At 58.2% G+C, this 24,385-nt stretch overlaps 1 protein-coding gene across 1 annotated transcript; it reads left to right on the plus strand.

The window, feature by feature from the left end:
• The first annotated feature begins 10,078 nt into the window (after positions 1-10,078).
• On the plus strand, positions 10,079-23,604 carry LRPAP1 (LDL receptor related protein associated protein 1). Its single transcript, XM_060013042.1, has 8 exons — positions 10,079-10,337; positions 14,677-14,821; positions 16,439-16,563; positions 16,825-16,945; positions 17,314-17,472; positions 18,738-18,820; positions 19,952-20,128; positions 23,132-23,604. The coding sequence occupies exons 1-8, from the start codon at positions 10,128-10,130 to the stop codon at positions 23,192-23,194; spliced, it is 1,083 nt and encodes a 360-aa protein (XP_059869025.1). The 5' UTR covers positions 10,079-10,127; the 3' UTR covers positions 23,195-23,604.
• Positions 23,605-24,385: the final 781 nt, after the last annotated feature.

Consider the following 24,385-nt stretch of genomic DNA (forward strand, 5'->3'; position numbering starts at 1 on the left):
GGCACGGTGGTTAAGAATCCACCTGCCAATGCAGGGGACACGGGTTCGAGCCCTGGTCCGGGAAGATCCCACGTGCCGCGGAGCAACTAAGCCCGTGCGTCACAACTACTGAGCCTGCGCTCTAGAGCCCGCGAGCCACAACTACTGAGCCCGTGCGCCACAACTACTGAGCCTGTGCTCTAGAACCTGCGTGCTGCAACTACTGAGCCCGCGTGCCACAACTACTGAAGCCCGCACACCTAGAGCCCGTGCTCTGCGACAAGAGAAGCCACCGCAATGAGAAGCCCGTGCACCGCAACGAAGAGTAAACCCCGCTCGCCGCAACCAGAGAAATCCTGCGCACAGCAACAAAGACCCAACGCAGCCAAAAATAAATAAATAATTTTTTAAGAAAGGGAGGAGCTGGCAGGGGGACCGACGGTGGGAGGAGGGTGAGCTGGGGGTGCTTATTCCTCTGGCTCCCCCACTTCCTCTGAATAAACTGTGCTCCGCTTCCCAAAACCACACGTACTCTCAGGCCCCCAAAGACAGTTCACACATTAACACGCTAAAGACACAATGCAGGTGAGCATCTCAACAGATGCAGAAGAATTCAATAAAATTCCATTTCTGTCCTTAAGAAAGCATGTTAGCTGCTTCAGAGAAGGGAATCCTGTTAATCTGATAAAGGCTGTCTACCTAAAACCTCGAGTTAATGGGGAAACGTGGAAAGCTGTCCCTTTGAGATCAGCAAGGAAACAAAGGTTCCCATTGGTACCGCCGTTCAATGTCAGCCTGGACGTGGCAGGCAGCACGGCGAGTCGGGTCAGGTTTGTAAAGAAAGAAACAAAGCTGTCTTTATTCACAGGTGACACGGTCGCACGTGCAAGAGAATCTGAAAAATCTTCAGAGGAATTAGGATAATGAATAGAGAGTTCAGCAAAGTTGTCGGACCCAAAATCTATGTGCCATATGCAACTTTACTTCTCTATACTAGCAGCAATGTTGGAAAAATAAAATTTCATAATTAGACATTATTTATAACAGCATCAAAAATATCTAAAGTCTAGGAATAAGGTAGCGGGTCACTATAAAGGAGATTCTAAGACACTGTCAGACACATTAAAAAAAAAGGTCTAGGGCTTCCCTGGTGGCGCAGTGGTTGAGAGTCCGCCTGCCGATGCAGGGGACGCGGGTTCGTGCCCCGGTCCGGGAAGATCCCACATGCCGTGGAGGGGCTGGGCCCGTGAGCCATGGCTGCTGAGCCTGCGCGTCTGGATCCTGTGCTCCGCAACGGGAGAGGGCACAGCAGTGAGAGGCCCGCGGACCGTAAGAAAAAAAAAAAAAAAGGTCTAAATAAATGGAGATGAGCGTGTTCATGGATTGGACGGCTCAATATAGATCCTCCCCAAATTCATTCATTCTTACCATATTGATTTATAGAATCAAAGAAATTTCTATCCAAATCCCAACCAAGTTTTGTGGAACTTAAAATACTGATTCCAAGATTAACATGGAAACACAGATTCAATTCAACAAGTACTTACTGCTCCTGCCACTTGGGACACAACAGAATCAAATCAACAAAGACCCAGCCTCATGCAGCTTGCGTTCCAACGGAACTGTCATTCAACACAGCACGTCAGCGAATTTCCCAGTGTGACCAGATAGTAGATGTTTGCTTTGGGAACACGAAGAGCAGAGCAGGTTAGGATGCTGTGGGCGGGCGGGAGGCAGGGAGGGCAGCCAGCAGATGGTGGCCGAAGGTGATGTTTGCAAGACACAAGCATGGCTGAAACACCAAGTGATAAGAGGTGGGGTCTTGCTGTACCAGACGTCAGGGCACACGATGGACCTTCATCATCAAGATGGTGTGGGGTTGGCACAGGGAAGACTCAGAAGCAAGTGGGACAGAATAAAGACCCCCAAAACAGACCCTTGTCTATGCGGACATTTGATTTAAGACAAAGCCGGTAGGGGTTGGGGAGCGGTGTGCTCCTACCTAAAGCCACCCTCAGAAATCAATCCCAGGTGGAGTAAAGACTCCAAGGTGAAAGGCGAAGCTACAAAGCCTTTGGAAGATAATACGGAATGTATTCATGACCTTGAAGTTGGAAGAGCTCCCTTAAGAAAGACACAAAAAGCAGTCACAATCAAAGGAAGATGTTGATAACTTCAGATATATTAAACTGTCTGTACATCAAAAGATGCCTGTAAAAGAATGAAACCGAGCCGCAGGATGGGAGAAGGCATTTGCAACACACAAAATGACGCAGCGCGAGTGTCTAGGTTATATAAAGAGCTTCGGGGACTTCACAAAGGAGGAACTCGGAATGGCTGATACAGACGGAGAAGTGTCTTAACAGTCAGGAAAATGCTGTCAGAGAACCCAGGCAGGGAGCCTGCCACAGCTACGCACTGCCCGTGGGCACACAGGTGCCTGTGGCCACGGAGGGAACAGGGTGGGCTTGGCTCTTCAAGCTGTGGACATGCAAGCCAGGGGACCCAGCAATTCCACTCCTGGGCAAATACTCCACGAAATGCAAGCTTGCGCACCTGCTCTTAGCAGCCTTGTTGACAGTCGCCAGACACCAGGAACCAGCCGGGTGGCCGTCATCACTAGACTGGATGAAGGAGGTGAGATGCACTCCTGAGACGTCTGCCGTGCAGTCCTGAGCACGCAGGAACCAGAGCTCCTCGGGGCAGGGACGCGTCTCGCCAACGCGATACATCGTGACATGGGTGGAGGGGAAAAGGTGCGAGGGATACACGCAGTGTGAGTCCACGTGTACAAAGTGCAAACCAAACCCTATTGTTTAGGGACGCAATCAATGTTGTAAAGAAATGCAAGGGACTGATGACAGTAAACATAGGAGAGCAATTACCTTACCGCCAAGGAGGAGGAGGTCTGGGGAGGGAGGGGTCCCCGGGCTCACTTCTGCTGGGTGGCTTAACGTGGCAGGAGCCAGCATCGCACCTGCCTGGGCAGGAAGGGCTCCAGGGCACGTCACCACAGCAGTTTCGAGGGACTTCCCTGGCGCTTCCGCGCTTCCCCTGCCTGGGGCATGGGTTCCATCCCTGGTGGGGAGCTAAGGTCCCACATGCCACGCAGTGCCTCCTGGGAGGGAGGAAGCAAGTCGTGAGTGGAAAACGCACTCTCCTAACGCCTGGTCTAGGATGCATGCTTAGGGAGGCCGGGTCACTCAGCGATGGGACAGCTCATTGTCAGCTCCGCCTGGTGACCCCCCAGCAGAGTACTGCCTTAGAAGGGCCATGCCCCACACCTCCCAAAGGCAGAGATTCTAGTTGTTTGTTTGCCACTGTGTCCCCGGCCCCCAAAACAGCCCCTGACCCACGGTGAGGGCTCGGCAGTACTTGCTTAGTGGACGAGTGAACCTCTGGCTTTATGACAAATACCACAGCAATTGACCTTAGGGGTCAGAGGGCAGGATGAGAGGAAGGGGGATCATCGTGTCCTGGGCTAGATCAGCCGCCATGAGTTCGAATCCTGGCTCTGCCACTTTCTAGCCGTCTGACCTGGGACAAGTGACCTCACCACTCCAACCGTAATTTTCTCCTCTGTAAATGGGGGTGTTTATGGGACACGTCCTAGCAGAAAGCCAGGCACCCGCACAACACTCATTAGGCATAGAGGTCCTCACTCCACCTCTGGAGAGCAGGAAGCCCAGCTGTGCTGTCCCCATCAGATGGCTGCTGCGGTCCCAGACGCGTGTGACCTTCTCGAGTCACGCACCTGTCACTCTTGTCATCAGAAAAGGTGTCCTTCCCCCCCCCCAAGTGCAACCACCCATTGAGATGGGACCCTGGGAACTGGGCCACTTAGGGAAGCGCTCAGGTGGCGGGGGGGAGGTGGGGGGGGCAGTGCCAGGGGCACTAAGCAGGAGTCTCGAGGCAGAGTCCTGGCCACGGCGAGGGGCTGGGCCCAGAGCCAATTTAACTGCACCTCAGCAGGTGCTGCAAAGTTGGATTCACACAAAAAGTACCTGAGTGCACGTCTCTTTGGGGGAGGCTGGAGCACGGAGGAGGATGAACCCTTACAAAAACGGCAACTTTTTAAAATGCTTTTCTTTGCCAAGTTTCAGCCTGGTGGGAGTTTCATGTCGGAACCACTAAGTAGGAGTTGATAACGGACAGGTTAATCATTCTCATGCAGGGGTGCAGTGCTGAGCGATGATCCAGGCACCCAGGTGAGGTGCTTCCAGGGGCTGCCAGCGCGGGAGACCCCAGGGAGAGCAAAGGGCACGGGAGCAGGGGGTGGGAGAAAGCAGGGGAGGGGTCCCCATGTCCCCACCACAGTACACACCTGGGTGGGAGAGGCTTCAGGCCAGCCCCCATGCCCTTGGGACCAGGATGCCAGAGTCTACAGAAACACTGGAGGTGGGGGGACTTCCCTGGTGGCACAGTGGTTAAGAATCCGCCTGCCAATGCAGGGGACACGGGTTCGAGCCCTGGTCCAGGAAGATCCTACATGCCGTGGAGCAACTAAGCCCACGAGCCACAACTACTGAAGCCCGCGTGCCCTAGAGCCGGGGGGCCGCAACTACTGAGCCCGTGCACTGCAAGTACTGAAGCCCACGTGCTAGAGCCCGTGCTCTGCAACAAGCGAAGCCACCACGATGAGAAGCCTGCGCACCGCAAGGAAGAGTAGCCCCTCCTCTCGTTGCAACTAGAGAAAGCCCGCACACAGCAACAAAGACCCAACACAGCCCCAAAATAAAAATAAATAAAAAATTAAGAAATTTAAAAAAAGAAACACTGGGGAGCAGAGGGGAGTGGGGAGCTGTCTGGAGCCTGGAAAGAGCTTTGAGCTGCCTTCTCTCCCCCAACCCCCAGCCCCAGCCCCCTTCACCAGCCCTCAGATCCTGATGGCTAAGGTCTCCCCCAGGAATGTTCTGGATCTGAAGTGGGTACGAGACCTTCACCATCTATTCCTTTGCCCATCATCACCAAGGGCTTTGTGACACCTTGTTTTGAAGAAAAGGCAGCATATTCTAGGACCAGTCTGGGAACAAGGGAAGAATTCATCATGCCTCCCTACATCCTTACATCCTTCCATCCTTCCATCCATCCATCCATCCCTCCACCCATCCATCCCTCCACCCATCCATCCATCCACCCATCCATCCCTCCACCCATCCAACCACCCATCCATCCATCCATCCATCCACCCATCCCTCCATCCATCCCTCCACCCATCCATCCACCCACCCATCCATCCCTCCACCCATCCAACCACCCATCCATCCATCCATCCATCCACCCATCCCTCCATCCATCCATCCATCCATCCACCCATCCATCCACCCATCCCTCCATCCAACCATCCATCCATCCACCCATCCATCCACCCACCCATCCATCCATCCATCCATCCACCCATCCCTCCATCCATCCATCCATCCATCCACCCATCCATCCACCCATCCCTCCATCCAACCATCCATCCATCCACCCATCCATCCACCCATCCATCCACCCATCCATCCCTCCATCTATCTATCCATGCATCCATTCATCATCCGTCCTTCCATCCCTCCATCCACTTACACATCTACCCATCCATCCATCCATCCACCCATCCACCCATCCCTCCATCCATCCATCCATCCACCCATCCCTCCATCCATCTATCCATGCATCCATCCACCCATCCCTCCATCCACCCATCCATCCATCCATCCATCCACCCATCCCTCCATCCATCCATCCGCCCATCCATCCATCCATCCATCCACCCATCCCTCCACCCATCCCTCCACCCATCCCTCCATCCATCCATCCATCCACCCATCCCTCCATCCATCTATCCATGCATCCATTCATCATCCGTCCTTCCATCCCTCCATCCACTTACACATCTACCCATCCATCTATTCATACATCCATCATCTATCCATCTACCCATCCATTCCACACACCTTCATTGAGCACCAACTCTGAGCCCAGCCCTGTGCTGGAGACAAGGATGCAGGAAACAGTCACTGCTCTCAGAGGACATATGGTCCAGGAGGGAAGAAGACATGGACAGAAGCACAAGAAAAAGACACAGAAGCAAGGCTGTGGCTCGTGCTCCACATCCCGTGGGGACAACTGGAGTTACTGGTGTTATGAAGAGAAGATGTGAGGGAATTGGCAACCTGTTGGGTACCCACCACAATAGCTGGCAGAGGAGAAGGAGAACAAGAGACGGTGATGAGCAGTAAAAATGTTACCAGGTCAGCAGAGTATAAATCCCAGCGGCTGAAGGATGCTTGGGGCTGGGCCCTGGAGGGTCTACTGGAAAGATGGGTGGTGTGATTACTGCATGGGTGCTTGGAACTGTGTTCAGGAGGCAGGTAGAGTTCACGTAATGGGTCACAAAGTGGTCTGGCCATAGGAGTAGGTGGCTGGGGTAGGTTGGAGGTCAAGTTCATCAGAGGAGAGCGGGGGGATGGATCACCCACCTGGAAATTGAAATCCCTGAGGATGATAAGGGGAGAGGGTTAAAGAGGGATGCTGTCTTTGAAGGACAGGGGAGCCCCATTTTCTGTTAGAGCGAGGTCAAGGTTCAGACAAAAGGTATAGGATGTGGCAGTGTCGTGGCTCAGGAGGGCACAGCTGGAGCGTTTGGGGGGTCAGGGGGCCATGGGGGAAGGGTCAGAGAAGGGATGTACAGAGCCGCACAGGCAAGTATGGCCTGGGAGACTTGAACATGACATACAGAGGGAGAACGAGGCAAATCTCCAACAGCTAAGTCAGCCGGCCCTTAAACACACTTGCTCCTGGAAGCTGAGCCAGCCCGGACGCCACGGCCCCCAAGGTGAGCACTTTGCTTTGCTCAGGGAGGCGTCCCCCAAGCACAGCCTCCCTTTGCCTCAGCAGGCCAACTCCTGCGACAGGTCGAGGGCTCCCCCCAGCACTGTGTCTGTCTGCGGATGGACACACCTCCGCCCTCACAGCGGGCAGGGAGGGGAGTCCTCAGCACCCAACCCCGGGCCGGGCAGGGTGGGTGCCCTGAACCGAGGCGGAAGAAGTCGAGTCGGCAGCTGCTGAAAACCGACGTCCACCCTTGGCGGATAAGCCGAGGGGCAGAGACGGGCCTCACCCGGAGCGCCTGCTCCGTGCCCGGCCTGCTCTGAGCGCAATTCACTCACTGAAAGGAAGACTTCCTATTCTGACACGTAGAATGCGCACCGAGGAGTGTTTAAAGTGTGGGCACCCGACTGGAGGAACGGAGACAAGACGCACCCCCGTGCTCTGCCCGCTTCTGCAGAGGGAAGCCATCTTGGAAGTCCTGCACCGCAGATGGGGCAGGCTGGGTCCCTGCATCACCACCTGGACCACTGCCTGCTGACCAGGAGCATCTGCCTTTCAGATCTGAACAGGAGGAGGAAGAACCATCTCTCCTCTGGGGGCCTTTATGCACTTTGCTATACGTATTTTGTTATAGGAGTTAGCCTAATGTAACTAATGAACAGGATAAGTGCATTAACTGTTAATAGCCAAGCAGCTGGGAACTGGTGCTTCTGACTAAGAGGGAGTAACAGGCACTGAATTTGCCCTTTTGCCTGAAACAACTAAACAACTGGATAAAATATAGGAAACAATGGTTCTCGAGATACTGGACATGAGGCAGGAAGGACAGCAGATCACCTTAATTCCAGGCACCTTAAAGCCTTTTCTGGAATAACACAGGCTACGATTTAAAACTAACTAAATATCATACTCAGCTGAGAAAAAGACTGAAATAATGCCATTTGCAGCAACATGGGTGGGCCTAGAGATTATCAAACTAAATGAAATAAGACAGAGAAAGACAACTATCATATGATATTACTTATATGTGGAATCTAAAAAAAAAAGATACAGGGACTTCCCTGGTGGCGCAGTGGTTAAGACTCCAAGCTCCCAATGCACGGGGCCCGGGTTCAATCCCTGGTTAGGGAACTAGATCCCACATGCCACAGGGCAACTAAGAGTTTGCATGCCACAACTAAGGAGCCCGCCTGCCGCAACTAAGACCCAGCGCAACCAAATAAATAATTTTTTTTTAAATAATAAAAATTTTAAATGATACAAATGAACTTATTTACAAAACAGAAATAGACTCACAGACATGGAAAATGAACTTATGGTTACCGAAGGGGAAAGAGGGGGGAGCGATAAATTGGGAGTTTGGGATTAACAGTTATACACTACTATATATAACATACATAAACAACAAAGACCTACTGTATAGCACAGGGAACTATAATCAATATCTTGTAATAACCTATCATGGAAAAGAATCTGAAAAATAATATATATATATATATGTATATAAAACTAAAACACTTCGCTGTACACCTGAAACTAACACAACGTTATAAATCAACTATACTTCAATTAAAAAAAAGTAACTAAATATCAATTCCTGGGACTTCCCTGGCTGTCCAACGGTTAAGACTCCACACTTCCACCGTAGCGGGTACAGGTTCAATCCTGGGTCAGGAAACTAAGATCTAAGATCCCGCAAGCCGGCGTCCTTCATCGACCCTCCACTTGGAATGCTCTCCTGTTACCTGAAAACTGGGTTTGCCTCTTAGTGGGCGTCAAGCCAAAACACACAACCAAGTCAAGTAGTGGGAGAAGGATTTATTACTTGCAGTAAGTAAGGAGAACATCGAGGCTACTTCCCAAAGCAGTGTCGCCCTGAACAGCAAAACTGGGGAAGCTTTAAGCTAAGGGAACATGCATATTCATGAGGGGGCTTGCGCAGGAGGAATTTAGCATAGAACTGGGGCAAGAGTCATCCTGGGTTGACAGTCCAGGTCTTAGTTGACTGAAGCCAGCAAAGATCAATATCGTCCATTCTCTGGCTCCAGTTAGTCTGGTGGCCAATTGTCCGAGGAGGTTCGGACCCTGTAAAAACAGCTCGAGAATATGTATCAGAATAATCTTTACCTTTGAAACAGAACTGGGAGTCTTTATGACTGATTTAGTATCTCCGACACGGTTAAATGATTTTCCTGGCCTGGAAATAGCTGTTTGCTCTTACATTCTTTTGTTTCCTTAAAATCATTAACTCCTGAGACGTGTTCTTCCGCAAAGGCGAGCATTGTGGCCAGGCTTAGATTACAACACGGCCTACACCTAAAGTGCCTTCTCTTATGTCAAGAAGCCATGCCTGGTTCTCTTTCTTTGGGGTCTCCCTTGTCCCCCATCTGCCTGCACTCCCTCCCAGGCACAGTCCAGCGTCCTGACCAGATGGATTCACCCTGTCCCTTCTCAAACCATCCAAGCACCTAGGGGGTGCCTCTACCCGACCCTATAAGCTACCTGAGGGCCGCAATCTGCTTCTCACTCTTTCCCCGTTTCCTGCTCTTCCCCCAGGGAACTGACCGGCTCACTGGCCCCATCAAATTGGCCGCGTTCACCTTTGCTCGATTTACGAAACAGCAGGTGGGAAGAAAGGAAACAGGTACACAAGTATCTCTAATACAGAACAAGTGCATAGAAGATAAGCGGGATGCAGTTCAAAGACAAGTGTTGGGGTGCCAGCGCTCCCTGGGTCACGGGGAAAGCTTCGGGGGGACGGGAGCGAGAAGGCTGTTTTCCTCTGACAAGTGAAGGAGTGGGCTGGGTGGGTCTAGGGTTCCCAACAGAGACACTGACGCTGGAGTGCCGAGCAGAGGCCACCTTCCAGAGACCATAATGACAAGGAAGGCTCAAGACCAAGGCAGATGACACAGAAACAATCTAAGGTGCGGCAGACACGCTCCCGATTTCTGAACTGTTTACTCTTTCTACGGAGTCGAAGGGAAAGGGCGCTCCGGTCAATCCGGGCTGCGCGGTCGGGGCTCTTTTCTCCACCAAGTCTCTAGCAACCCCGCAATCCCAGCTAGAGCAGCCCTAGCCGCAGTTAGAGGTTCCCGTCGTCATGAGGCCGCGGCGTGGTTGCCTAGGAAACGCCCGCGTGCCTCCGCAGGGCTCCCCGGGCCTTGTAGTCCGCCGGCCGCCTCTCTTGGACCGGCCACACGGGGAGAGACTACAACTCCCAGGAGGCAGCGCGGCGGGTCCTGGGGGCGGGGCGGGTCCTGGTGGGCGGGTCCGGCCTAGGGCCTTTTCCCTCCCGCAGTTCCTAGGGTCTCCGCGGCTGGAGGAGGAAGATGGCGTCTGGGAGGGCTCGAACCTGGCTGCGGGAGCTCCGGCCGCCGCCGCTGCTACTGTTGCTGCTGCTCCTTGGGCCGTGGCCGGCGGCGGGCCACGGCGGCAAGTACTCGCGGGAGAAGAATGAGCCCGAGCCTTCTTCGAAGCGCGAGCCCGGGGGGGAGTTCCGCATGGAGAAGCTGAACCAGCTGTGGGAGAAGGCCCAGCGGGTGAGCGGCGGCCGGGCCCCTCTACCTCGGGGGTCCGCGGGGCCGGGGCTTCCTCTACCTCGGGGGTCCGCGGGGCCGGGGCTTCCTCTAGTTTCGGGGGTCCGTGGGGCAGGGGCTTCCTTTAATCCTGGGATCGGCGGAGCCCGGGCCGGGGTCTCTTCTAATCCTGGGGTCCCCGGGGCCCGGGTCTCCTCTAACTTTGGGAGTCTACGGGGCCAGGGCCTTGAGCCTTTGACAGCCTCACACCGGCCCGCAGAGGTAGGTGTGGGTACCCCTTGCCTTGCGCCTCCGGGAAGAGGGACCCTGGCCTGGTGATGACAGGCGAAGACTTGGGAGGCCTTGGTGCCTGGGCAGAAGGGCCGCCCCGCCAGTTTGAACTGGCAGCTTTGCAGCTGAGGCCGAGATCCCTCCCTGCAGGCAGACCCAGGTCTCCTGCCTTGCACGTTTTTGCCTTTTCTCCTACGTTGTATTTCTCTGTATGGAGAAACAAGAAAAACAGGTGACGCTGAGCACGGAGACAAGCCCAAGGACAGCGGAAATCCTAGAAGCAAAAGCCAGTTCTTGTTAAATCGGGTGAGGGGATGTGGTGAGGTGAGAGGAGAACACCCGAAACTTAAGACGCTAGTGAACTAAATCTAAATCCAGCTGTGCTCATTTTAGAGAAGAAAGCAAGAAAGCCCAGAGGGCAAAGGACGCCTCCAAGGTCACTCCGCCTGGGGGTAGAATTGGGACTACCCCTTGCTGCTTGGGGTGTGACCTGGACCCCGCCGCCTCCTCGTTAACATAGCGGCCCCTCCTTTGTTGGGTGGGGTTTGTTTTTAGTGAAATGGGTATTTACAAACTTCCCCCAACCCTCTGGGCCACAGCGTCTTCATGAGATCCAGGCTTCCACTTTTAAGCATTCCTGAGTCCTTGAGAAGGAGAGTAAAACAAAGTAAGGACTGAGTTTTGGAAGAGAGGGGAAAACGGCTGGAAGGAAAGTCGGAGGGAAGGGGAAGGGCTGGGGAAGGGATGTGGCAGGGGGACTGCAGGGCAGGCAGGGGCGGGTGGATGCCCCCAGGCCCAGCGCTGTTCCCAGACCAGTGGCCCTGAGGATCCTGCTGGGGGGCCCAGCTGTCAGGGCCCACTGTGTGTGTGCAGCCTTCCCGGGTAAGAGAGAGCACTCTGGGCTGGAGAAGCAGGGGGGGGCTTCCTGGAGGAAGGGGACCTTGTGTCCAGGAACCTGCCCTGAGCCCTTCTGCTTGCAGGGCTGTCCTGGTCAGCCCTGCCTTGTCCGTCCAGATGCTGCTTTGCATCTGCCCAGCCTGGGCAGCCTCTTCACACCTCCTGGCTGTCACCTGCCCTCAAGCTGCACCCGCCTGAACCGCCCCCCCGCCCCCATGCTCAGTGCACTGCTGACCTGGGCAGCGTCAGGTCACATCTGTCCGAGAGAGTCTGAATCGGTTCTGCAGGAACCCCAACCCTGCCCCAGCCTTGGACGGATGGGCCTTGGACTGGATGACCTTTCCGGGCCCCTTGGCCCTGAATTCTACAATTGCACGTACAAGTCTCTTCTGCTGAACGAAATGTGCAGACCTTCCAGGGTGGGGTCCATGCCTGTTGGCATTTTCCGGGTCCCTCCTCACATCCGGACGCCTCGCGTGGGTAGGCAGACCCACAGAATACAAGCTGGCCTGTCCCGGGCTCTCTACGCTGAGAAGCTTCAAGGGCGGCGGCGGAGCTGGTCCCGGGTGGCGAGCTGTGCAGTCCTCCCGGTGCCGGGCTGGGGTGGGCACTGCCGCTGCTCAGAGCCGGTGCCCAGGGCGGTGTGGGGCACCCGGCACACCTGTGCCAGGGTTTTCAGCCTTGGATAATTTGCTCTCTGGAAACATCAAGTGTTTCTTTGTTTTCTAAACATGAAACGATCTCATAGCATGTCATGCCTAGCGTGTACCCAGGGTGAGGAAGAGGAGTCTGATGAAGGCGCCCGCCTCGCCCTCTCTTTCCAGCCCACCTTCTACGGGGGTGGGGGCAAGTCCCGCCTTGGTCCACAGATGCCGTGGTAGGGGCCTCCCCACCGTGAGACCAGACCAGGGAGCTGCTGGTGTTGCTTCATCACAGCCCAGCACCTCCAGTCTTGACTTGCTGTGAAACTGTGCAGTGCCTTTTGATCCAGGCGCTTTGGAAGAGCTGTGGGCCAGGCAGCAGTCTTGTGACCTCTCCGGGGTGTTGCAAGGCTCCTGAGCAGGGAGGGGCCGGAGCCGCCCTTGGAGCTTTGGGGGGTGGGTGAAGCCGTGGGAAGTCGTCCCAAGGGGTGCCCCTGTGGAGATGTCTGGTTGGCGTCTCCCTCCCGGGGTTGCTGCGTGTGCACGCGCACGCGTGTGTGTGTGTGTGCGTGTGTGATAAGAACTTAAGGTAGATCTACCCTCTTAGCGAATTTTTAAATAATAAGTATGCAGTGTAAATAGTGGAGGGCGTTGCGCTGTGCAGAGCCTCGGGACTCGCATAACTGCCTTTGTGCCCTTTGACCCGCACCTTGCACCCCTCCTGGCTGTTGTGAATAGTGCTGCGGTGAGCATGCGACCCCAGATCTTTCTTCAAGGTCCTGATTTCAGTTCCTTTGCTGGATCACAGTGTATTGATGGTTCTCGTCTTCATTTTTGAGGAACCTCTGTACTGTTCTCCACAGTGGCCGCGCCAATTTTGCATTCCCAGCAGCAGTGCACGAGGGTTCCTTTTCTCATCCTCACCAACAGTTGTTTTCTGTTTGTTTCCCATAGTAACCGTCCTAATGGGTGTGAGGCGGTACCTCACTGGGGTTGGATTTGCTTTTCCCCGATGAGTCGGGATGTGGAGCATCTTTCCAAGTGCCTGTCAGCCATTTGTATGTTGTGTTTGGAGCAATATTTATTCAAGGTCTTCACCTATGTTTTAAAAAATCAGGTCATTACTTCTGTTCAACGTAGTTGTGGAAGTTCTAGTCAGAACAGCTAGGGAAGTAAAAAGAAATAAAAGTCATCCAAAAAAAAAAAAATAAAAGTCATCCAAATCAGAAAGGAGGAGGTAAAGGTGTGTGTCTGCAGGTGATGTGACCTTATGCAGAGAACCCTGAAGACTGCAGGAGATAACTCAGATCTAGTTAACAGTCACCGCGGCTGCAGGATGCGGAAGCAACATACAAGCCTCGGCTGCATTTCTGTACGCCAGCGTCAAAATCTGAAAAGGAAATTAACGAAACAATCCCATTTACGGTAGCAGCAGAAGGGATAAAGTACCCAGTGACATTTCGCCATGTGTCCTGGGCCAGTTCTTAACCTCCCTGGGCCTCAGTTTACCCGAGCAGCCTGCAGGGTGATGGTGAAAGTTGCAGAGGCAGAGGAGAAGGTGCCGGGCTCGTGAGGCCCCTGGCTGAGAGCAGCTCCGTGTAGGGCGCCATGCGCACCCTGAGCCTTGGGCCGAGGGTGTCCGGGATGTGGGCCCAGCGGCGACGGCCGCTGACGAGCGGCTTCCTCCTGCCCAGCTGCTTGTCTCCTGGTTGTAGGTGATTTACTCTGCTTTAATATTTGACAGAGGCTGCTCTGCATTTGGAGTTATTAACCAGTTCTTTTCACATGAGCCATTAACAGTTAACTTCAAGTTAAGGAGGTTAGAAGGGTCCGGAGAGTGGCCTTCTTTGCCTGGGCTCCGTGCCTGCTGTTGGGGGCAGCACTGTCACCCGGGGCATCTCCAGCCCTGAGCCCGCGGGCCTCCACGCTTCAGAGGAAGGCTGGCACCAGATCACGACTCACCCTTGTGAGACGCAGAGCCTCGGACGCTGCTGGGCACCAGTCTGCAGCTCGGGGCTCCGGCCCGGACGTTGGCGCCCGGGGAGGTGGACAGCCAGGAAGGTGTGCAGGGGGCAGGTCCCAGCGGCCTCGCCCACTGTCCTGTCATCTGTGGGGAGCGCCTGCCTGGGGTGGTACAGCCATCCGGGGAGCCGATGCGCCCAAGGGCTACCTGGGGGGAGCCCAGCACTCGCAGCCTCCCCAGGGCCCCGGCTGGGAACGTGAGGCGTCCTGCGACAGGAGCCCCTGGGCCACCAGCACCTGCACACTCAGGCCGCTAGTGGCGGGCGGCTCCCTGGGGACCTGGGATCTGACGAGGCTGGAGAGCGGCCTCGGGGTGTAAGGGCCGGTGGTTTTCGGGCTGTGGGCAGAGGTCCCTTTGAGGCTCTCGTGCGGGGGCACATGCGGGACTTTGGCCGCCTGGGACCCCGGCACAGTCTCCCTGTCGCTGGCGTCTGCTCTCCGAGGTCAGCGTCTCCCGGGCTGTCGCTGGTCCTCGTGCAGCTGGGGGTCACATGTCCTCTTCTCCCCCGTAGCTTGATCTACCTCCTCTGAAGTTGTCCGAGCTCCATGCTGACCTGAAGATACAAGAACGGGACGAGTTCAAGTGGAAGAAATTGAAGGCTGAAGGCCTGGATGAAGACGGAGAGAAGGAGGCGAAGCTCGCCCGCGGGCTCAGCGGTACGTCTCTTCTCAGCCCAGGGGCGGCGGTCGCCCAGGCTTGGGCCCCAGCTTCTTACTCTGACTTGGTTTGATTAAGAGTCGGAGCTGTCCTCGTGAGCCTGGCCCTGGCAAGGTGACCCTCAGCCGTGGGCAGGCACAGCTGCCGGGCTGTCCTGTGCGGGCTCTTGGCACGTGGGAGGGAGGGCCAGGGCAAGGACGTCTGGCCGCGTTAGCGCACAAGCAACCAGGGCTGCTTGGTCCAGGGAGGCGGCTGGGATGGCCAGATGCCCACGGTCACCTGCACGAGGAAGCAGGGATGTTCCCAGGGTCTGGCCGTGTGAAGAGCACTGCCCCCGCCAGTCCGAGCCTTGTGGCCCCTGTGGCCCACCCTGCATCTAGGGCTCCCAGTGCGTCCAGGTGGCCCGGGGCTGGGAGATGGAGGAGGGTGGGGGGCAGGGAGAGCCCCCTGCCCGTGATGCCCGCACCGCAGGCTGGACACCAGGGACACACACTCTTCACAGCTTACTCTCAAGGCTTCCAGTGGGCTGAGCTGCTGGGCAGGGTGAGTTCTGAGGCACAGGCCGTGTAGACAGGGAAGTGAAGCCCCAGGAGGTGAGGTCAGGCTGAGCGGGGCGCTCCCTGGGCTGGCTCAGCTGAGGGTGGGCCCCCGTGGGGACCACTTGTGTTCAGCGCTTGTCAGAGGAGGTGCTGGGGGTCAGGGGTCAGGTGGGCCACTGCTCGGATGAGGACCTCAGGGATGGAGCACAGGGGAAAGGGGAGCCCGGATCCAGAGAGGCCCGGGTGAGGCCTGGAGGGGACAGTGGGGACTGTCTGCAGATGGGAGGAAGGACGCCCAGTCCTTCAGAGCAGGGAGGGTGGGGCAGGCCCACTCCCAACTCAGGAGGTAGGTGTGGGGCGCGAGGAGATGCTGGGAGGGGCGTCCTCCAGGGCAGACCCAGCAGCCCGGCCCTGCTGAGGAGCGCTCCTTCCGGGTCCACTAGGCATCCGCCGCATCATGTTGGCGACGATGGTGCTGAGACGCAGGCCCCCATCTGGCGCAGAGGCTATGGGCGGCACTGTGTCCTGTGCGCTACTGACAGACGACACCTGGTCGCTGTCCCACGGTGACCGGCCAGCAGCAGGCTGGAGCCAGTGTCCCCTCCTGGCTACCGCTGTTAACCTTTCACCGGAAGCTGCCGACGCTGAGGTTTCTCCTCGTAGAAAATCTTTTCTGCAAATAAAAATATGACTTAGGCCGTGGCAGAGCTTCCCCTGGCCACCGCCCCGTCCATTCTGTGGACCGTCGTCCTCTCCCGCCCTCGCTGGAGTTCGCCCCACGACACAAACGGGCTGCAGGTTTTGGTTTTGCAAACCTGTGAAGCTGGTCCTAAAGGCGGTCCCGGGGATGCTGAGCCCGTCCTGCCGCACCGCGCTCTCCCCCGTGGGTCGGGACAGAGGGATCGGCCGGAAGCGCGCGGCCCCGAGGCCGCCAGTGTGCGCGGGGGCGTTGCTGGAGGAGGATCCCCGGTTTGTTCGCGCTCCTTCCGCTGGGTCCTGAGTGGGCAGGAGAGCTGGGCGGGCGGCGGAGGGGCGGCCCCCAGACCACGGCCTCGAGCCCCTCCTGTGCCCTCCTAGTCATCCTGGCCAAGTACGGTCTGGACGGGAGGAAGGACGCCCGGGCCGTGAGCAGCAACTCCATCAGCCACGGCCCCGCCGACCACAGCCTGGAGGACCCCCGGCTGGAGAAGCTGTGGCACAAGGTACCCTCGCGCTGCCGTCCGCCCTGGAGGCGTCAGGCCTTGGCCTTTGGTTTTCTGCCCCTGCGTCCCCTAGCGAAGGGGAATGAAGGCCGAGAGCTGGGCCTGAGTACTCCACCCGGGAGCAAGGGTCATGCCTGGCCTGCGGGAGTGATCCACAGGGGCACCCGTGTAGCTAACCCCAGGCGGGCAGGCTGCACCCCGAGGCGTGGACAGGTGAGCACAGCCCGTGGGGGTGTTCACTGGGGGTGGCTTTCCTTCCAGGCGAAGACCTCTGGGAAGTTCTCCAGTGAAGAACTGGACAAGCTGTGGCGGGAGCTCCAGCATCACAAAGAGAAGGTCCACGAGTACAACGTCCTGCTGGAGACCCTGAGCAGGACCGAAGGTGCCCCCGCAGGCGGCCCTGGCTCCAGAGCGTTCCAGAACAGAGCTGCTGGGGGGTTGGGGGCAGTGCCGTGCTGTCAGGCCTCCCTGCTTTCCGAGCAGGAATCTCGGCGTTTAGGAGCCCGTCAGGGTGCCCATGCACGTCTGTGAGCGTGGGTTCAGATGAACCCGTTCTGCGGTGACATGGGCCACCTCTCCTGTCACCGCCGGCCTGACTTCAGGGGGACTTGTGGGGGGCTCGGGACCCGCCCTGAGAGAGCAGTGGGGGTGGGGCTGCGGTGGCTCCACGACATCTAGACGAACTTAGACGGAGCTCGACAGGCGGCTCAGGCCCGGGCCCTCACGGCCTCCTGCCTCGGGCTCCCGCAGAAATCCACGAGAACGTCATCAGCCCCGTTGACGTGAGCCGCGTCAAGGAGGACGCGCTGCAGGTGGGCCACGCCGAGCTGAAGGACAAGCTGCGGGACATCAGCCAGGGCTTCGACCGCCTGCGGAGAGTCAGCCACCAGGGCTACGGCGACCAGGCCGGTGAGCCCCGCCCTGCGCCCCGCTGCCCGGCGCCCGGGAGACGGCAGCAGAGCCCCTCCAGCCCCTCCGCTCCCAGGGCCACGCCTGGGCTGCTTTCTCCCTCCTGGAAGGTGCACGCACCTTTATTCTAGCCTCACGGCGTCCTTTAACCCTCACGGTGGCCCCCGCCCCGTGCGTTGGGATGGCTGCTCTGCTCCTGTGCAGACAGCTCGCTGCTCGGGCCGAGGCCGGAGCTCCTCGCTGGGTGCCGCCCCCTGGAGGATGGCCTGGGTCTCTGCGCGCGTCTCCTGCAGCTCATGCCTGGTGCGGGCTTGCCGGGAGTCGGCCAGGTGCTCTTTGTACCGTCTTCTGTCACCCGTCCGTTCCTTCTCCGGCCTGTTCCCTGAGCACTGGCCACATGGCGGGTGCTGCTGTCGACGCGGGGTGTGTGCAGTGGGGACGTGAGGTGGGCTCCCTGCTCCTCCGCATGGCCCGGGTGCCCCGGGGCACGACTCTGCCTGCTGGGCTCGCCCATCTGCCATGGAGAGGGGACCAGGCCACCGTGTGGACCCGCTGTGCTGATCTGCTCAACTGCCATGGAGCAGGGACCCCAAGGGCCTGGCCGTGCAGAGGAGCGGGGCAGCTGAGGCTGTGCCTCAGCCCCCCCGCTCCCGGGGCTGCACCCAGCCGGACCCTGCTGCTGGCCTGCCGGGTCCTGCCAGCAGCGCCCCAGGGCCCCGGGCAGCAGGGAGGGTCCGCCGGTGGGGAGGTGGGGCAGCTGGTGAGATGACCGCTGGGCGGGCCGCCGTGGCCACTTGCTCCCAGCCGCCTCCAGCCGTGAGAGGGAGGTGGGTGACAAGGCTGCACCGTTGCCACGTGCCCTCGGGAGCGGTGGCTGAAGTCACAGGGTCCCTTCCGTTGGGTTTACTTCGCTTCAGAGCTACAGGGACAGGCAGCGCCTGAGCCTCAGCGCGGAACTGTGGGCAGGGGGACCCGCAGTCTGAGCCTCACCCCCCACCCCCGAGCACTCCTGCTCGCTCGCGCAAGGGCTCCTGCGCCCGGGCAGCAGCGGCTCGACCAGGGGCTGGTGAGGGCATCACCGAGGCCCCACCCCGCGGGTCCTGGGAACTGCAGACTGAACGTGTGTGGAAGGTGTGCTCGGTCGGCTTCCAGAGGACGCTTGCACTGTGCACGAGCACCGTGCACTGTGCAGGTGGCCTGCATGGCCCTGCGCGTCCCGGGCTGCCGCCGTGCGGGTCACCGAGCCTGCCTTTGCTCCTTCACAGGGTTCGAGGAGCCTCGGGTGCTGGACCTGTGGGACATGGCGCAGTCAGCCAACTTCACCGAGAAGGAGCTGGAGGCCTTCCGGGTAGGGGCGGCGTCTCTCCCAGCGGACTCTCTGAGAACGTGGGCAAGGTCCTCTTCTTTAGTCCTAGCCGATCAGCGTTTTCACGGGAACGTTCTCTCTCCTTGCCGTCTGTGTCCCTCCGCTGCCCCGGGTGGCGGCCCGTGTGGGACGAAGCTGGTCTCCAGTGAACACAGTGTGGCTTCAGGGCATCTGCTTAGCTCTGGGCGCACTGGGCACGAGCTGGGGCTTGTGGGATGAGCGGATTGACAGCGATTTGGAGGGGGAGCCAGCAGGACCCTGCAGGGCCGCAGTGCTCAGCCCGGAGGGAGGAAGGGTCTGGGTCACCTGGGCCTCCAGGTGGGTTCTGCTGTGGCAAAGCTGCCACGGGGCAGGGGGTCAGGGATCGAGGACGGGCACAGGCCCGTGGGCGTGAAGCTTCCGTCTCCTTGGACAGGAGCGCAGGGGGAGGGGAGCCTGCCCGGGGCCTGGGGGGTTAGGATCGCCGACACATTCCGCAGGCATCTTGACGTGGGCCTGGGGGCGCTGGGGGAGTGTAGGGGTCGGGCCTGGAGGCCCACCTGCGCTGGGGTGGGGGGAGCCTGGAGGCCTGTGGGGTGGAGAGGACGGGGCCAGTGCAGGGCTCAGCTCAGGCTGGATGTGGGGTCAGGGCCAGAGGGGACCAGAGGCTTGGCAGGCGCCATTTACCTAGAGGGTGAGGGGTCACTGGGAGTGGGGAGGGGGCGCATAGGGTGCGACCCTTGGCCCCTGAAGGCCGTCAGGTCCTGCTGGGGCCCTTTAGAGGGAAAGGCTGCTCACCTGATTTCCATGTGTGCTGCTTCGTGATGGCATGGCAGCCAGGACACCCTCCACCCGAGCCTGCCGTCCCGCTCGGCCCCCAGAGCTGCCCCGGGCGGGCTGCACGGGGAATGGGCGCAGGGTTGCAGCCTTCAGGGCAGGGGAGCCCCGGCCCTGGCCTGCCGCCTCTGTGCCTTTTGCACAGGGATGTGTTATCTATTCAAAAATAAACGAAACTTAAGCGTGCAGCCACCTGCCCTGGGTGGTCTCCTGAAGCAGCCGTGAAATTCCATCAGGGACCCTAGGGTGGTAGTAAGAGCGTGTTGGGGTAATTCAGTTGTTTCCACATTATCCTAGGAAGAGCTTAAGCACTTCGAAGCCAAAATTGAAAAGCATAACCACTACCAGAAGCAGCTGGAAATTTCTCATCAAAAACTGAAACACGTGGAGAGCTTAGGAGACCAGGAGCACGTCAGCCGGAACAGGGAACGGTACGCCGTGTTGGAGGAGAAGACCAAGGAGCTGGGCTACAAGGTGGGTGTGCGGCCGCCGGCCAGGCCTCCGCGGGACGGGCACGTGACAGTTCCGTCAGCGCCAGCGCGCCGGCCCCCTGGCCCCCCGGCCGCCCCTCCCTGGGCCTCGGCCCCCCTCTGCAGAGGGGACGGGATTGTCTCGCCCTCGCAGAGCTTGGTGGGAGCAACCACGCAGCTGCTCCTGCTGGGGGACTGCGCAGCCCTGAAGGGGGTCAGCTGCAGGGGGTGGGGGGACAGGGACTGCCCAGGCCTCCCCACCCCCACCTGCCTCTGGGTCTGTTGAGGGCCGGGCTCTGAACCAGGTGAGCAGGGAAGAGGTGCACACGCGCGAGGCGGGTGGGCGGGCAGCCAGGGCTGGAGCCGGGCCCTTCCAGCCGCACCACTGGCATCCTGGCCCCCAAACATGTGGCCTGGCACTGGCTCTGAAGGTCCTGCGCTCCTGCGAGCTGCCCACGTGGCTTTGGAGGCTCCTGAGTGGACGCGGGAGCCAGCGGTTTCCCAGGCGTTCGGCCTGGGGCGCAAGGAGACCATACTTGGCTCCAGAGTAGCGGCAGGGGTCCCATGCAGGGCGCTCCTCGCGTGCGGCTCAGTGGGGCTTGCAGATACCCTAAATGGGGGCGCTGGCTGCGTTATGGGGTGACGTGTGAACGCCAGACAGTGCTCAGGTGTGCAGGACATGGAGACTGAAGCACCAGCAGGGCCGCTGCCCGCCCTCCCCTGGCCATTCGTGGTGAACCCACAAGTCCAGGCACTTTCCAGCCACTAAGACGTGAGGGCCCGTCTGCAGCAGAGCCTCTGGTTCAGGTTAAGAGAAAAGGAGGGGCGGGTGGTGTGGACCCTCTGCAGAGCCAGCAGCACGAGCATGGTACGTCGCCACAGACGCCCAGGAAATTCAAAACAGAGGAGCTGGGCCCTGGAGGGAGCCTCCTTTGTGCCTTTTGCGCAGGGATGTGTTATCTATTCAAAAATAAGTGAAACTGGGCTTCCCTGGTGGCACAGTGGTTGAGAGTCCGCCTGCCGATGCAGGGGACGCGGGTTCGTGCCCCGGTCCGGGAAGATCCCACATGCCGCAGAGCGGCTGGGCCTGTGAGCCATGGCCGCTGAGCCTGTGCGTCCGGAGCCTGTGCTCTGCAACGGGAGAGGCCACAACAGTGAGAGGCCCGCGTACCGCAAAAAATAAATAAATAAAATAAACGAAACTTAAAAAGTGAAGAAGACCAAAGTACCGAGCAGGAGGGGAGCATGTGGATTCTTTCCTGTGTTTGGCAGAGCCGAGCGGGGCGAAGCCAGGCACCCCTCGTGGGCGTCCACCTGCAGGTCACACCGTGGTGGACTGCACAGCGGGGATGAAGAGGGAACTGGGGCTCCTGGCTCCCCCGACCGTGGAGAAGGGGCTCTGACGCGCTGTGAGCACCGGGGCTGCTGGAGGAGACCTCCCGAGGTCCCCGCCCGGCCCGGGCTCCTGCGCGGGAGGCCGGCAGCACCAGCCTGCGGGGCTCTGTGTGAACTAGGAACAGAAAGAGCAGAGCCCAGGCCCTCGGGCCGCCGCGGCGGCACCCGCCATCATGTGACGAGGACAAGCTGGCAGGAGCCGCGGACAAGTCGGGGTCTTCATTTGCTGCTTTTGAAATGATGTACCGTAGGCAGCCCGCCATGACAGGCCCCTCAGCCCACGGGGTCACCCCCAGAGCATGAAGCTCTGGTGACTGGAGGGGACCGTGGTGCTGGGCGCTGTAGGACGTTACCTATGTGAGCCTCGTACATGTGCTGCCGGCAGGAGCCTCGCCTCAGACCTAGAGGTGTGCAGACTGAAAGTGAGCGGGTGGAAAAGGTATTCCACACAGTGGAAATCAAAGCCAGGACAGCAGTACTCACACCAGACGAAATAGACTTGAAAACAAAGACTGTAACAGGAGACAAAGGTAGGCATTACATGATGGGATCAATCCAAGAAGACACGTAACAACTGTTTAAATGTAAGTGCACCCAACATGGGAGCAACTATGACCAGGCATAAAGGGAGACACTGACAGTAACACTAATAGTGGGGGACTTTGCCACCCCCTTACCTCAGTGGACAGATGATCCAGACAGAAGGTCAGTAAGGAAACACAGGCCTTAAGCGACGCATCAGACCAGATGAACGCTGTAGACACCTATAGAGCATTCCAGCGAAAAGCAGAATACACGTCCTTCTCAAGTGCACACAGGACATTCTCCAGGACAGATCACATGCTGGGCCACACAACAAGCCTCAGTAAATATAAGAAAATCATATCAAGCATTTTTTCCAACACACGAGATTGAGACTAGAAATAAACTACAAGAAAAAAAAAACTCCAAAAAACACAAGCACATAGAGGCTAAACGGTATGCTACTCAACAATCAGTGGGTCTCTGAAGAAATGAAAGAAATTTAAAAATACCTGAAGACAAGCAAAAAGACAACTTTCCCGAACCTAGAGGACACAGCAAAAAGGGAAGTGTATTGCAATGCAGATCTACCTCAGGAAGTAAGAGTCTCGAATAAACAACCTAACCTTACAGTTGAATTAGAAAAAGAACAGACAAAACCCAAAGTGAGTAGAAGGAAAGGAATCAGGAGGATCAGAACAGAAATAAAGACAAAAAAAAAATAGAAAAGATCAGTGAAATTAGGAGCTGGTTCTTTGGAAAGATAAGCAAAGCTGATAAACCTTTATCCGGACTCATCAAGAAGCAAACATCAAGAAGCAAACGAGAATGGGCCCAAATCAACGAAAGCGGAAACGCGGACGCAGGGGTGGAGAGCGGGAGCAGCGCTGTTCCTCGCTCCCCGCTGTTCCTGACGTGCCTTGGGGGCTGTTTGTGGCTAACGAGCTGCCTTTATGATTTATTTACGATCGGCTCTGGATGGGAGGGTACTGGACAGCAGGATCACCCAGCTGAGAGTTTTCGGCGACGGGCTGCGTGTCTCGGGTCAGGAGCAGATCTGCTAACTGGTTCACCTGTGCTGTTCCCGCAGGTAAAGAAGCATTTGCAGGACCTGTCCAGCCGCATCTCCAGGGCTCGCCACAACGAGCTCTGAGGCCCCGGAGCCTGGCCGGCGGCACAGAGGAGGCGCCAGCTGCCTGGGGCTCCTGAAGACGGGCCTGGGTGCTCAGGGGTGGCATGTCACCAGCAGAACCTCAGGGCGGGCACGAGGGGGACGGGCCACGAGGGGCCTGAGCAGGAGGGATAACGCCGCCGGCCGGGAAGAGGAGCCCCATGATCCCGCCCCGCCCACCCCTGGCTGGTGGCCCTCTGCCCTCAGCGCAGCCAGCCGTCACCTCTGTTGAGAATGCAGTTCCCAGCTGCCCGTGGAGTGGTGGTCCCCTATGCTACAAGGTCACAGTTTGCGTCAAAATCTTAAAAATCTGCCACTGGAAATACTATGTACAGAAGTCCTTACAAATACATTTCAGTATTTAATTAAACCTTGAGGTCACTGAGGCGTCACTGGGTCCCATCTCGCTGTGTCTGCTGGGCCGGGGGACTTCAGCCTTAGGTGAGCTGAGCGGCTCCAAGCCGCCATGCCAGCTCCAAGGCCCTTCTCCCACCCCTTCCCCCCCCACCTCTGTGGCATGAGATGGAGGAGGGGCTGGCGGGCTGGCTGGGCTCTCCCTGGTCTGGCGCTGAGTTATGGGGTAGAGACGGCAGGGCAGAGGGGATGGTGCCCTGGCCTCTGACCTGAGCTCCTGGCCCTGCAGGTCAGGGTTGGCAAGAGCCCGACGGCCCACAGGGCTCCACGTGCGGCGAGAGGGACCAGCTCAGGGTCAGGTCCACAGCACGCATGGTTCCAAGAGGGTCCCCCGGGTGCTGGGTTCCCATCTTGGCCACGTCTGATCTTGGCTTCAGCACTGGGACGTGCCACGTGCAGATACCCGTTAGCTGTGCTTACAAGAAAAGCCCAGGGTAGCCCGCCAGGCCTGTCAGGGCACCATGAACACGAGTGGGGAGGTGGCCCCGTGACAGGCAGCTCGGGTGCAGCCTCGTTCCTCCGTGGGTCGCTTGGCCCAGCGCCAGGTCTGTCCAGCACAGGAGGGAACCCTAACCTGGGCCTTCATGTCATGCCTGCCACCGGCCCAACCGGCTGTTGTGTCCCTCAGCCCTGGCCAGGCTTCGGGCAGGGCTGGGGCAAATGCACTGAGACACCTGTCGGGCCCAAGGGAGGACTCGGTGCCGGGCTTCCAGGCTGCTCCTGGGAGCTCAGAGCTCACAGCCACGCGCTCGGGCACTG

Source organism: Delphinus delphis, chromosome 5, assembly GCF_949987515.2.
Source record: "Delphinus delphis chromosome 5, mDelDel1.2, whole genome shotgun sequence".
Classification (NCBI taxonomy): Eukaryota; Metazoa; Chordata; class Mammalia; order Artiodactyla; family Delphinidae; genus Delphinus; species Delphinus delphis.